Below are 15,188 nucleotides of genomic sequence, written 5' to 3' on the forward strand. Positions count from 1 at the left end.
AAATATTTGACCGTCCCGGTACATAATTGACACCCTGTATAATATATATATATAGACATTAATAATAATTAGTTTATATTCTTGCAGGATTTTCTATTTGCTAAACACCGAAAGGCGTTACATTTATATTAAATAATCTAGAAATTTATTTCGCGCAATATCAAAATATTTACAGTAAACCGATTGTAAAAAAGAAAAACTTTACCAATTTAAAATGTACGGGAAGGATACTAGCGTAACGACGAACAAAATAATAAGAAACAGTAAAAATTACCATTTACGACTTCTCGATTCGGTCTACAATCAAATTCCAGCCTTCACCGATGTGTTTGACGAAGAAACTTGGTATGTTTTCGTCATTTGTTTTGTAGCAGGTACTTTTCTGGTGGCATTTATTCTTTCAAAGTACATAACTATAATACCTGCTAAGTAAGATCGTGTATATCGAATTTAGTTTGCAAGATGTTTTGTGTTCCTTGTCAAACTACATTTCTTCATTTCTTGATGTCATTGATTTTTTTGACGCGTCACAACCATGTAAACCTTTTAATAAAAAGTATAATATAAATTCAATATAAACATAATAAGAGTGAGAAACATTCTGTGCTAATTACTATTGTAACAGATACAATTTCGTAAAAAATATATATGTCATAAATCGTTTGTGCCGATAATAAAATGTTACTTAAAAAATGTATCGTCTGGTCGTTTTGTTTAGTTGTGAATTAGGTGCTAGTCTAACAACTCATCTCGTAACAAAACTTGAACTTCAGATGGTTAGTAACTATGATTTTTGGATGGTGAATTTTAGGTCATTTTTTACTTATTTACAGCGACAATTTAAATGAAGTTATTCTTTTTTATATTATTACTCACATCAGTTTACCTCAGTACAATTATTTCTGTAGAAATTTACTATGTTTACTCGATCACGAATTTTTAATTCTTACACAAATATTTCTATTCTCATTAATACTAATACCTAGCATGTTGGAGAAACATAAATTTTGTATTGCTCTGAAACATTCTCGCATAATTAAAATAGCAGAATGTATTTAAAAATAATGCAAAATATTGCTCAAACAAACTACAAAAAAATTCGGCAGACCCGTGCGAATCTCGTTTCTCAAGTTTGCCGAGTAGTTTTGCTTCTCCTTTCTTCTGCCCACCTCTCTTCTCTCTTTCTTTTCCTCTGTCTCTTGTCTCTCGTGTTTTCTTCCATCTCGTCCATGCGTGCGTTTCGTTCCTTTCATTCTTTGTCTGTCCTGGCTGTGCAACGCTATCGTCCTTGCGGACGTATATTCTTTCTACAGCATGGATATCTTTTTCTTTTTCTCTTTCATCTCTAAATTTTAAACCGGACTTAAAGTAAGAAATTGGCATCTTTGTTACGTGAAAAATAATCGCCAGAATATGAAGATTTGTTCACTCGCGTGGTTTTGCTTAAACAAATTTACTTCGCAATTAACGTCGCCCGGAATTAGAAAGATGGACGTGTTATGGCGCGACATGTTTTACGCTTACGATAATAAAATCGTAATGGAATATGATTTTATTACGAACGGAAATTTTAAAACATACCGGCTTCCATTTTAGCTTCCATTTTAACAATCCTATAAAATGTATGTTTACATCAGACTCGACATTCCATAATCCCGAAGTGATTCTTTATCATTCTCAGTAAAATTTGGTTCTGGCGATTCTTGGTTTGTATTTTCAACATCTATTTAACTATTAGCATTAAATAAGTGTCAATTGTCTTCAATTAGCAATTTGTGAAGGATGTCGAATTCAGAATTGGGAATAGCATAATTTTCAAGTAGCTACTTCAAGCAACCCGCATAGTGTCTGAAAGAAATGATAGATACAAAGCAAATCAAGCAATATATCGAAACATAAATTAATAAAGCGTCAAAGCGTGAAGATTAAAGCTGCACAAACAAGGCAATCTGTGCTGTAAATACACAAAGTGACTTTAACTCTTTCAAGGCAATCTTTTAGCAGCATAAATGGAACAAAATCCTTAGTAAGAAGGAAATTCTTTAACTTTTCAACTTACAATTTTTTTCTATAGTTTTTAATTTTGAGAAATACTATTTGAATAAATTTAGCAAGACATTACAAACCGAACTTTCGAATTTATACAAAACAAGCGGGTAGAATTGCTATTGAATTTTCTAGAAACATCAAAGATCTTTCGAGATAAATCATCATCAGTGTCTTGAAAGAGTTAATGGTAAGGCGATGAAAAAAAAAGACGTAGGATTAAAACCGTGACACTCGGCGAGTTCAATTTCTGTCTGTGTGTACGCGATAAAAGAATCTTGTGATTCGACAAATGAAAACAATCGCAGAGATCATTCTCGCGCGTCCCATAGTCTGGGGAACTTATCGAACTCGGCGAAATTCTGTCGAGATTTCGAATCCCGCGAGAGATGCTTTCTTGCTTAATGACTCTACGTGCTCACCTTGTTTCTGCGTGTATCCTCGGGGTGATAAGTAAAATTTACGACATGTAAAGATCGCAGAGCGTTTTTCGCAGAGCGTTTGGTTCTTCACTTCACACCGGCATTCTCGGTGGTTGGTTCGCACGCAACGGAGCGATGACGACGAGGACGATGATGATGATGCACTGACGATATACTGTTCTGTCCTACGTGCGTGCACGCGAGACTACGTGGTCGCACGAACACGGGAAATTGCATCCCTCGCTGCCGCTCCGACGTCAATGTCCGCACACGTGACCACGATTCTCTGCAAGAACATTTGCACGTCAGGACTCGTCACCGAGCATTCATCGAAACGCCGTGCACTCGCGAGATTAGTCGCGAGATCCGGAAAAGCGCGGGCAGGCAGTGGCGACTCTAAACCCATTTTCTTTTTTTCTCCTTTTAAACATCTCAATTTAATTGTATTGAAAATTTAATATTTGTTTGAAATAACGAAAAGTTCTGTATTTATATAAAGCATTATTTAACCTTCTGTCTGTTTGTGAGTCTGTCTGCTTTCTCTTGATATGAGCGAAATTCCAATTTTAAATTATTTTTGCTTAAATTTCAATTTTTATTGAATAAATATTTTAACAGTTTAGTTAAAAGACTATTTGATGATATTACAAAGATGTTGAAAATTCTGATTTTATTTTGAAAGCTTAGACCGGTAAAAAAACTTGGACTGAAAAAAAATTCATATTGCAGACAGAAGGAATAAAAATGATTGTAAACAAAAGGTTAAATATTTATTTAAAAATAACGCAAAGCTCTATAATATTTGTTTAAAAGAACACAAACTCAATATTTATAGCTTACGTTACGAATGTAAAGAAGATTATGAAATAAAGAGGATTTATTTTTAATCCTTAGGAACGCAAGTGAAAATGAAAGAATCTAAATCTAATTTCAGATATAATAACGCTGGTGATATTTCTTTCATAACTTTTATTTGATCATAAATATTATCATAGACATGTACGTCGTTACATGTCTATGATAATATTTAATATCGCAGAGATAATAACGATTGATAAGATAATTGTTTTTTGTGACAAGATGCAATCCTCCCTTTTTGCAAAAAAGTAACTCTAACAGACAAAAAATATTCGCGAAGAGATACCTATATATATACACGGAGAGAATTATCTCTTAAAATTTATCCTGAAAATATGGTGGTACAATATAATATATTTTAAAGATTTTTACTATGCAACTTCAATAAAATTCATCAAACTTATTTATATTTTATTGTAATTTTATTAATGAATGAGAGAAATTTACATAAAATTTTTCGAAATACAATGTTGTCCCCGAACTGCCATATTTTCAGGGTAAACTCTAAGAAAAAAAATACCGATTGTCGACAGACAGTATGACATTTCTCGACGCTATTTCCACTACGCTGGCGATAACATTATGAATGAAGACAAAAGCCGAGAGCACCGTTCATCAATAATCCGTGCGTTTGAACAAGTAGTGAAGCGCTTCTCCATTTACTTGCCGACTTGCGCGGATTATTCGATGTACAATTTGGTTCTCTCGTTCAGAATATTCATTTTGCGATCAATTTCACTTCAGTAAACTGAAACTTTTTATCATGATACATTTTATACAGAATGAAAACGAGTTCCAGCTGTCAAGAAAATTGCGGTATACACATTAGACAAGATGTTTCGTAATAGATTGCATCATGTTACTCCAAACATAGTATAATCAATATACACCTAATGTGTACGTGCTGCATATACATAATGCAATACTATGCCATGCAACACATGTAGTTCAAATGTGAGAATCAACATCAAACGTCGAAATAAGAAAAAATGTTAAACTACAAAATTCTCATGTGTCTATATAATCAAGTTTAAATATAGCGGATCGAATAGTTGCTCGCAAATAGACAAATTCCATATGCTAGTTTGAAGTATGTTGCCCTTGAAACGGATACGGAAGTTTAATGAGACGAATCGTCGCGACGCAGCAATACTTTCGCGGCCGTTGCTCGTATCGCAAAGCTTTATTCACCGCCTGCACACACAGAAAAATATTATTCTATATTGCTAAGAAATGTGATTACGCAACTTATTTTTTTTCCTTTTAAGTACCTTTAACACAGAATATTTTCTTCATAATGATCTTAAAATATACTTGTTATAAATTTTATTATAAAATTCATCATTATGTATTCAAAACAAGAATTTATTTTCTATTAAAAAATATTATAAAATTGATCGAAGAAGCGACTTTATATAATAAACAAATCAAATTTGTTTTAACTTAATAATCTTCATTGAAATATTAAACTTATTCTAGAATTCAAAAAATATATATTTCGATAATTGATGAACTTATAGATTTGCGGATATATAGACTTTTAAAATACTTGAAATCAGTAATTATTATCTGCATACACTATATATTTTTCTGTGTGGATAAAAAACAAATGAGATCGTCGTCGTCGTCGTTGTTGCTTCTCATAAATCGCGGCTGGTGACAGAATGACAAATTGGCAATCTGAAGATAGATGATAGATAGTGAAAGTAATTCTTTAATTCATATTTGATCGTTGTAGGATCTTCACAAGATTATTTTTGATGAACTTGATCATTCACTATAATAGATTAATACATATTAAAGACTATTTTTTATAGAAAATATCGTATTTGAATAAAGTTGCATAATGTAGTCAGCTTTGGTAATGCAATAATATCTACACGTACATTCTGTTAATTAACGTGATAACATCATTATTGGGTATCTAATCATTAAAATAGAGTAAAAGCACTAAATGCGGATTAGGCACTAATTTCAGATTACATATTATATCTAAATAATTATAGTGTTTTCCATCAAACAATGCATATCATAAGATTCTTTAGCATTTGTTTTATCTTTTTAAAGTATCAGTTGTTTTTTATTTATTAGCAACAGCGCTGCACATTTTATTGATGTCGTTAATAAAACATGACAGATAAACTAAGATAGTTAAGATATGTATCTTTAAAAATTCATTCAGTGTAATACCATAAAGATTGCCATTTTTAGCTTTTACAGGAGGTAGTAAATAGCATTAGATTTCATGAAAAAAATCAATATCATGCGCGGTTGAAATTAAATCCAAAAAGTATAAAACATTTGGTGAACTGATTTGCAATTATATAGTATATGGAGTCTGATTGTGCAAAAAATTGTCACAACTTCATTTAATTAAAATTAAAACATATAAAACGACACCGAAATGAAATAAAATCATCCATAATGTAATCTTTATAATCAATTATAACTATTAAATATTTTATTAATTATTCGATATCGTTCTGGATAAAAATATAAATTTTTGTTTAAGAGTGATCCACAACTAGTAATCTTGCCCTATATATTTCAAATATTTATATCTTACATTGAACTTTATTAATTTCATATTAATTTCACATCAACTTTTAATATGCACTAATCTAGTGTAATGACCAAACTCGCCATTTGAACTTCTTAAATATTCTAAGTGTGTCAATGATGGAACAATTTACTTTTTGGAGCAGAATCTCACTCCGAAGAAAACTGAGCTAATCTTGAAAGAGTGGCTCAATTTTTAATTAAAAGTGAGATTTCTCTTTTCAGAGTGAGATTTCGTTCTAAAAATTTTACAGAGTAAATATTTAAGGAACAATTACAGCGTAATTCCTTCGGGCTTTGAAAAGTGCAAGCGTGTTGGCATTTAAAGATCCGCCTCCGATCCTCTTATCGTCCCTAAAGAATATGGATGTTTCAAAATCGCATTTCATCTCTTCCCTCGAGATCAATCCCTGGCGTCGCGCGTGACGCGTACGCGCCGCCACACGCAGACGGAAGAGACGCGGCTTCCGCGTGCGTCGCGCGCACGCGGAACCGCGTACCACGCGCGTTAGCTACCATTCACATGCCGCGTAAGCAGCTCTGTATCTTTTTTTTCTGGTCGAACCGCGAGCGATGAGACAAGAAATTGGGTCGTCCGACCGGTCGCGCGAATGACGTTTCTTCATGCTGACGTTTCGCCGAGCGATAATGAGCGACAAACTAGGAAAACGCACTCGCATAAACTCGTAAAACGTCCAATAAAATTCACGAAACTCCACACCGCGATGATTTTTTTTTATTCAACATTAGAGCGATTTTTTTGCGCATAATTGCTTTAAATCTTCTAATGACTATCACATAAATGTAAAAAATTGACGCGCTCATAAATATCAAGGAGGTAATTACAGAAAAAGCCACTTTAGCGTGGTGTTGAAATAGTGTCATATTTTAAGGCAAGAAATACAATAAAATATAATGAATAATGATAAAAAAATCTGACTCAAGGCAAAACTAAGATTTAAAAAATAGACCTCCGTATTCCAAATGTTAATTAATTAACGTGGTAAAGAAATATAAAATACAAAAAATAAAATTTAAATTTAATACAATTCATCATCATTCATCTTTGAATACATCCATATACATATATAACAAAATATATACATAAAATATATATTTATGTACACATGTGTATGTATTTATATTTCTTTCTAATTACTTATACAATGTATATCGTAATTTGTCGTAAAATTAGACATTGTGAAACAAAACACGCCGCGACGTGATCGAGCGACATATGCACACTCGTTAAATTACACGCGAGTCTAAAGTTTCATTTAATAATAGGAGGTACTAACTAATTTGAAAGTTATCACAATTTTATCGTTTTTTTACACACGGACGAAAAAAAAAAAATGTATTGCTGCAACAACACAACGACGATGACGACACCAAGTTGACGAAGTACGATGGACGATGATTCATACTGTTTGCACAACGTACGTTGACACTTGTCACTCTCTCGCCTAACCTCTAACCTTCAAATCGAACCCTTTTTTTTTTACTTTCGTGGACGGCGAGTCTCGCGACCGCCGTGTCGGAATGCCGCGCGCGACGCAACGCGCGGCACGGCGTGACGTGACGCGACACGACGCAGCGCGACGCGCGACGCGACGGTTTCGCGGCCACGCTCCGAAGTCCGAGGATGACGGTCTGGGACGCGAGGACCAAAACAAAGGGAGGTCGTGGCGCGTCGCTAAGGAAACTTGCGGACCCTACATCGAAGATAACGTAGGAATTTCGAGCCGAGTCGTGATGTCCACGTACGCAGCACTCCCGCGTCTTTCGGCCACCACTCGCCTTCTTCTCCTGCGCTTTCCTCTCTTTCTCTCGTTTTCTTTCTCCTTCTGCTATTGTTGCTCGAGGCGTGCCTTGCCGTCGTCGCTTTCACTCGCGACGCGATGCCGCCGGACGCGCGATCTCCACGGCGCGGAGCCGCCAAAAACGATCACCAAGTGTCAAGGTTGCCATTGTGCACACGTACGTGGACTGCGCGCGCGAGTATCGGCGCTCACGCACACTGTCTTACTACTCCACGTCACCCCTCTCACTCCCCCTCGTTCCCTTTAAGCCACTACCTACCCCCGCCCGCTCTCTTCTTTCCCCACCGCCTTAGCGCCCGCCGCCGCCGCCGCCGCTGCCGCGGTATCGCTATCACAACAATGGCATTGGGGGGAAATTACGATACCCGCAGCTTATTTCACGATGACACTGGCCACGATACGTCGCGGCTCACCGCAGCGGCCGATCGGATTCACTCGCAGACAGGAAACTGGGCTCCTTTACGCGTCCGGCCCGACGCGTTATTCGCCGCGGCTTTTGTCAGCGAAATTTCGCCGTGGCGCATTCGGCGATCAGCGTTTCGCGAGGGAGTTCCCCCACTACTCCGTTCGATTCGCGCGACTGCGCGCCAGCAACGCGCAGGGCCGTAAGCGGGCGCCCCGTCATACGGCCGTGTTTACAAACAAACGCTCCGGCCGGGACGCCGCTGCGCGCTGCTTCGATCGCATGGATGCGTCGCGTCGCGGCGGCGTGATGACCGGCATTTCCTACCACTTAGGCACTTACCATTGTATCGCGCGTACCTTGGTTAACTCAATGAATTTCGTCATTAATTATCTTGTCCCTATTATGTGGAAGTCTAAGAAAGTCACGCCTTTATATCTTCTGGTCAACTAAAATAAAAATTCATACACTCGGATTAGATTCAAATAGATTTTGATTTGCTCTTTAAATATTAATTAAATTTTAATTTAATAAAATTGTTAGATAAAAAAATGTATTTTACAAAATAACAAATATAAAAAAAAAACAAATACCAAAGTTGAAATAGATAAATGTATTTTACTCTTATTAGTTAGGCTAATAACCAACATTATTTCATCCAATTTGAAAACTTTCGTAGATGGCGTTACAACTTTAGAAATGTTTTAGAATTGTTTGTTGCGTCGATTTATTATTTTTTAATTTTTTTTCTATAAAAATTGTATTACATAAATAGAAATGTTTGGCTTCTCGCACTATAGCCGCACCTGCATGATGTCATGATCAAGCAGCCAATCAGAAACCACCGCGATCAAACGGATAAACACCTGACGACACATTTACGGCGTCACCCTGAGCAACCTTTGCTTTTTCGACCTAACCTTTTTTGCCTGAGAAAATCAATCCAAATAATCGCGCTAATTATTTTGTAATTTATATTTTATTAATAGTAACTTAACGATACGATATAGCATCAACTTATTTTATTTTTTTTTGTCAATCAAGTAGTTGGTAAAACTCAGCTGACACTATATATCGATTATCGTGTAGGTCCAATAAAACGCTTGTGCGTCGTAAACAAAAGCGCATGATTGGATCGCTCTTTCCCGCCATTTCTTTTCTTACAATTTAAATTCGACGTTTGACTGTTTCATTACATATTTTCACAAAATATTTTTTTTACAAAATTACTTATTTTTAAATTATAAATAAAATTTAAAGTATAAAAATAGTCTTTTTAAAAAAAAATATTTTCTACTCACTAAAAGAAGTAAATAAATTAGGAAAATAGTGAACAAAAAGTAACCAAATATTTCAGTATAAAGGACATAATTAATTCAACAAATTTTATAATCTTATCTTTTATATAAGAAATGTGATAATAATCTAAAAAATAGAAACCTGCGATAATAACTACTCGGTATTTCAACAATTTAAATGATTTTAAGTACAAAGACATTTCGAGACATTTGGATACTCATACAATATACGAATTTTGTACATATATACGATTTTATTAAATTATTTTATTTAAGCGTTCGCAATTTAATAAATCCAATAAATGTATACAAAAGGCCCAATATATTCATTTTCGTTAATTTTGATACGTGATGCAATTTCTTGTTTCTATATTTTAGTCAACGTGTTTGCTAATCTCTCATTAATATACAAGATTAATGTTGTGGATTTTCGAAGGCTTGAAGAAACGTTTACATATACATCCAAAAAGTATGTTACTGAAATTATACATATATATGTTTGAATTATCTTGGAGAAAAATATATATCCAGTAAGATTTTTTATTGCGTATTCATTGTAACATAATAATAATGTAACGCATGATTTCTAAATAAAAAAAGGCAACGCCTGAAATGAGAGATGCGTACAAATTCCATCCTTAGTCTAAAGCCATGCCTTCGTCGTCATCGTCCTTCTTATCAGGACTAGCGGCCGATGATTGCTTCTTATTCTTGTCATCTTGTCCCTGTTGCGCTTGCTGTCCCTGACCGTTCTTCGCTTCGGACTCCAGAGCGCCGACGAATTCTTCGATGTTTCCACTGGTTGCGGCATTGACGGCGTCCGGTCCCAAGCCGAATTGACGGATGACAGGGCCCGCCTGGCCCGACTGCAAAGCAGACCAGAACATTGATAGCGCCTGGGAGAACTGGGGAGACGATAGCGTGGTAGACAGGTTGTCCCCAGGTGGCAAGTGCACGTTCATAGTACTCTCCAAGCTCTCCGTCGTAGAGATCGCCGTTGGGATAGAGTTGGTCAGCTCTGTCGCTACGCCCCTCTGCCGGACAATAAGCTGCGCTGTAGCTGGACGAAAACAACAGACATACCCAGAGAAACTTCCCCAACTGCTCAGCAGAGCCAGAATCTCCGACAGCCAGGAAAAGTTCAGACAAAGGATAGTATTGAATAGTGAGAAAACCATGCCTCTGTCTTTTCTCTAATCTTGCTCTATCACAATATATTACAGATTAACTAATTAGTTTGGCAACCAGATTGTGACATGGCCGAATTTTTAAAAATCATTGTTGCTACTTGTTTTCTTTTTTTAACACTTTGCCTGATCAAAGTACTTCGTATTCAGTAACTTAACAGTAAATGCGTGTTAGTAACATAATTTCACAATATTGTAGGAAATATATAATATGTTTAACAGTCTTTCAAAGAAATATTACTACATAAAATTGTGTTGGACTGTGTAACATTGAGAGTAGTTCACTTATAGATTATTAAAACCTTACTGAGTTTCACAGGTAGAGAAAGACAAACACAGCATTGTAAAACATATTAGCTAGGACTTATTGATCACGTGACTTCTATAATGATATTATCATCTACAAGCACATAAACACAAACATAGCTATAGCATATTAAAATTCAATCTAGATACATTAATTAACTACGAAGTCCGTTATTCCATCACAAACTTTTTTTGTAATGGTTTTGTTAGTTTAGGTGTACATATAATACTTTCAATGTTAATTTTCTAGCATCGCAATATATTATACAACAGTTATTAATTATTCACAAATAATAAAGCTAAAAAATTCGCGCTCACTCAGAGAACCATTTTAAACACTTGTAAAATACTGAATAAGTCTGAAAGCTATTCTGCAACTTCTGTTATCAAGAATGGCACTTTATGTATTCCTGATAGTGACAATAGCTGTAAAAAATACACAATTAGTATTATACGACAGATAATCTGTTCCATGATAAACAATCCTTGAATTTTCTACATTACACTTTGTTCACGTTATTAAGAACTTCCATATATTTTCTTCTATTTGTGATCGCTTGATTTCGTCGTTTATTTATTGTGCTTTCAGAATACTATATATATTTTTTATATGTAAACTACTATTGTTCTTCTGCTTTCCTGATTTTATTCTTGTATATTAATTCTACATTAATATTAATCTAAAATATTAACGACAATCAGATCTTTTTATCTCTTCATTTGATAAAAAAAATAATTCGGAATATTTATGCACAATCAATGTTATAACCGATACTTATTTTAATATCTCTTTTATTAATTTATCTCTTTTAAGATTTAAAATGTACTAAACAGATGTGTAGTCTTGCAACTATCATAGGATGAGAGAAGGGATTTAATTTTATCTTTTCGTATTTGAAAAAAATACGTTATTTGTGTTTGTGTGTGTGTGTGTGTGTGTAAACCAATTCATAAAAATAGAATTTATCCAATAAATATTATTATTATTAATTAAAATAATTTATCTTTGATACCAAAATTTATCAAATTATTTCTAGAAATATTATAACATCAGACGTAAAGTTTTTTTGAATGAGATACAAATGCAAACACAATGTATAATACATATTTCTCGAAAAAATTAATCAAATTTTGTAATTGACATTGATGATTTTGCTATATAAAAGATCAGATTTTTATAAAACACTTGATACTGCAATCTTTGTATTAAAAAATGAAAATAATGACATGCACATGTTCATAGCAAAATTGTTAACTTTCGATAAACGCTTTATAATGCAATTTCAATGTATGACGTTTCATTATTATTGTGATATTCTTGAAAGCCATTTATAGAGTGTTCCAAAATTATAAAAAATATTAATTATTCCTCTTCACAGCGAATTTAAAGAGAACGTTCTTTTCTTAATAAAGATATCATTGCTTTTCTGATTTTATGTATTCTAAATTTTAGTAATTAAGCTAGAAGAATTTATATTCAAATAGATATAAAATGTAATATTAATAAATAAGGATAATTTTATCTTTTTTTTCTTTAAGTTTAATTGATTAAAAGCTGCAATTATTTATTACGCAAAAGTTTTAGACGCTTTGACATTTGTATTAAATGAAAATATGAATTGATCATGAAAAGACCAAAAAATTTATGATGGAAAGACTATTAGAAAAATTTTAGGATACTCTATATAAATGGATACTTGTAATCAGCACATTAAACACTTGACAGAGGCATCTTCTACTCACAAAACACTAACATCTTCAATTACCTGTTATTGTTTATGCCATGCAGAGTCAAAGTTCTTCTAATTCAATTATTACAATTTAAAAAAATAGTATGTACATTGCATTATATTTGCACCAGTCATTTTTTAGAAAATTCAATTTTCAATTGAAGTTTCAATCCAACGGTCAGATTAACTGAGTAATAAATATGAAAAAGCAATACGATATTACCTGCACAGCTGGCTCCGTTCGAGATGGCGTCGGAATTTCCGATAGAAAATTCTGCAAATCGCTAAGTTGTATTCTATTGCTTGGAGCTGCTGCTGTTGCAGCTGGCGTGGACGGAGCTGTTGTTCTCGTTGATGATTTATTATTACCTAAATAAATACATCATTCAGATATGCTGCTTTATTTGAGCAAACAGTTTAAACTCACTCGAAGATTTAGAATCCGTATTAGGTCCAGGAGTCAATGAATGAGGCGGTCTAGTTACATTCGTAGTGGCTGGAGTAGATGAAGTTGTAGTGGAAGCCCTTGTACTCTGAACACCATGTGGTCTATTCATTGTACCTAATAAACTGCCCAGACCACCGATTTGACCAACGCCACCAAACAATTGTATAAGCTGTTGCTGCGACATGTTGTTCAATAGATTCTGAAGATCTCCTTCAGCATTGGTACCACCACTTCTCTGGGATCCTGGAGTCGGTGGATTATTTAGTACATCGTTAATCTTTCTGCAATGCTCCTCATCTTTATCAGTTTTAAGATCCTATACAAAGCAAATATGCATTTTATAAAATCATGTTTAATAAACATATATAACAAAGTGTACATGGTAGCTGAAGACAACATATAAAGGACAAAGATATATGTGGTATGCTGCATTCTCCATCACATATTGCATAATAGAAGGAAAGTAACTGTCTTCTCTTACTAATGTCTCTAATGAAAGCATATGGCATCTATTATATAACTTTATGTTTAATATACAGACAGCTGATTATAACATAATATAAAATAAATACCAAATGCTTGTTAAATAAATAATATATAATGCAGATATATAAATCAATTTATTTCAATAACTGCAATAATTTTGTAGGAGTGCTATTTCATTTGTACGTTTTCGTCGTATGACAAATGTGTATAGGACAGAGAGGTCCTTTGGATTTTTCTATCTTCTAGCCAATCAACAAAAATGAAAAATTTGTCGTACGACAAAAACACATAAATAAAACAGTAGCCTAATTGTACGTTACAAAATTTATTTTATATACCTGTAGCCAAAAGAAAAACTTTTTATTCGAAGACTTAAACCTCAAAAGATATACTCTGCCAGTCTTACACTGAGGAACATGTTTAAATTCGCAATCATCGGGGAAGATAATTAAGTCCTGAAAAACATATAGTATTTTAGATTATAGAACATATATGTTGTATATTAATACAAACGGCAAATCAAGTGTGCAATAAAATAATTAAGAGGTGTAGTTTCTAGGCGTGCAGGATTGAATGAAAAACGCTGTTTCATTTACATGATTTTTTTAGAAATTCATTAAGAGCAAGAATAATCATCGTACGTCTTCAACTACTCCGGTCGTTCGGTCCTTCCAGCAGAAATGCATCAATGAATCGTCAGATTGATAGACATAGAGCTGGCCCTTCCGTGTATCCGGATAAACCATCTTTCCTTTCACAGTCATTTTGCCAGCTTTGAATTCGACAAGATTTTTTGAGGCACCGCGAGAAGCGTTATTACCGAAAAGCGCACCGCTTGACATGTTTGCCGATGTAAAACGAAAATTTCCGTACGAGACGAACGAGACTCTCGAACAGCCGACTAACTTCTAGTTGCTCCTACTTTATGCTACTTATCACTTATGATACGATGGGTGCGTTCAGAGCTTCAAATGCTATTAGCACTATCGTGTCATTCTATCCTTGTCTTTAATCTAATAAACGATGAAGATAGAATGATACAATATAATACACATAACGCTAAAAACGGCTCTACGAACGTACTCGATACGAGCGCTTACGAGACCTGCCGTCGATGACATTGCATTTGATTGCATTTCAAGATGGCGGTGCGAAACAGACCCATATCGGAAAGAAAGCTGAGAGAGGACATAAGGGCTATTTTCCTGTAACTGCAAAATGCGCCCGCATATTACTGCCCCCTGAAGAAGTGGATGCAAACTACACAATAACATCCTTTCTTTTCGGTGCTTCTGATGATAAATCGCTGAAATCGTTGAAATCTCTATTAATTTAATAGATTTATTTCAGCGATTTCAACGCGATTTACTTCCATCAGGAGCACCTGATTTATTTCCGTAAGGAGCATATACAATTTGTTATAAATATACAATTTTACAAATACTTTCTAAAGATGTCAAAAAAATACGTAAAAATTGCTTAATAATTTTTATATGCTTGTAAAAATGATAAACTTATATAGTATATAATATACTTATACAGTATACTCTCGTTCTGATTAAAAGACTTTCTTCTATATATATATAATTAATTTTATTAATTTCAACTTTTTCATGTGACAT

At 34.2% G+C, this 15,188-nt stretch overlaps 4 protein-coding genes across 5 annotated transcripts in view; 2 read left to right on the plus strand and 2 right to left on the minus strand.

The window, feature by feature from the left end:
• Window positions 1-167, plus strand: part of mRpL53 (mitochondrial ribosomal protein L53) — a 5,172-nt gene extending 5,005 nt beyond the window's left edge. The window contains exon 4 of the mRNA XM_018518703.1: window positions 88-167. The gene's annotated coding sequence lies outside the window, so the exon portion shown is untranslated. The remainder of the gene's footprint in view (window positions 1-87) is intronic.
• AGO1 (protein argonaute-1) overlaps window positions 1-2,679 on the minus strand; it is a 17,705-nt gene extending 15,026 nt beyond the window's left edge. Inside the window, exon 1 of the mRNA XM_018518700.1 lies at window positions 2,469-2,679. The gene's annotated coding sequence lies outside the window, so the exon portion shown is untranslated. The remainder of the gene's footprint in view (window positions 1-2,468) is intronic.
• LOC108768317 (uncharacterized) lies at window positions 184-540 on the plus strand. The gene has a single exon (XM_018518704.1). It carries the CDS (start codon window positions 215-217, stop codon window positions 431-433), a length of 219 nt encoding a protein of 72 aa, XP_018374206.1. The 5' UTR covers window positions 184-214; the 3' UTR covers window positions 434-540.
• Window positions 2,680-9,724: 7,045 nt separating the features above from the next.
• Rpn13 (regulatory particle non-ATPase 13) lies at window positions 9,725-14,608 on the minus strand. 2 transcript variants are annotated; one of them, XM_018518733.1, is made up of 5 exons: window positions 14,208-14,608; window positions 13,905-14,021; window positions 13,060-13,396; window positions 12,856-13,001; window positions 9,725-10,275 (listed from the first exon to the last, which is right to left on the minus strand). In XM_018518733.1, the coding sequence occupies exons 1-5, from the start codon at window positions 14,406-14,408 to the stop codon at window positions 10,048-10,050; spliced, it is 1,029 nt and encodes a 342-aa protein (XP_018374235.1). In that variant the 5' UTR covers window positions 14,409-14,608; the 3' UTR covers window positions 9,725-10,047. The 2 variants fall into 2 exon arrangements, with proteins under 2 accessions (XP_018374235.1, XP_018374234.1); XM_018518732.1 differs by having other exon boundaries at window positions 9,725-10,443.
• Window positions 14,609-15,188: the final 580 nt, after the last annotated feature.

The sequence above is a fragment of the Trachymyrmex cornetzi genome, unplaced genomic scaffold (assembly GCF_001594075.2).
Source record: "Trachymyrmex cornetzi isolate Tcor2-1 unplaced genomic scaffold, Tcor1.1 scaffold78, whole genome shotgun sequence".
NCBI classification, from domain to species: domain Eukaryota; kingdom Metazoa; phylum Arthropoda; class Insecta; order Hymenoptera; family Formicidae; genus Trachymyrmex; species Trachymyrmex cornetzi.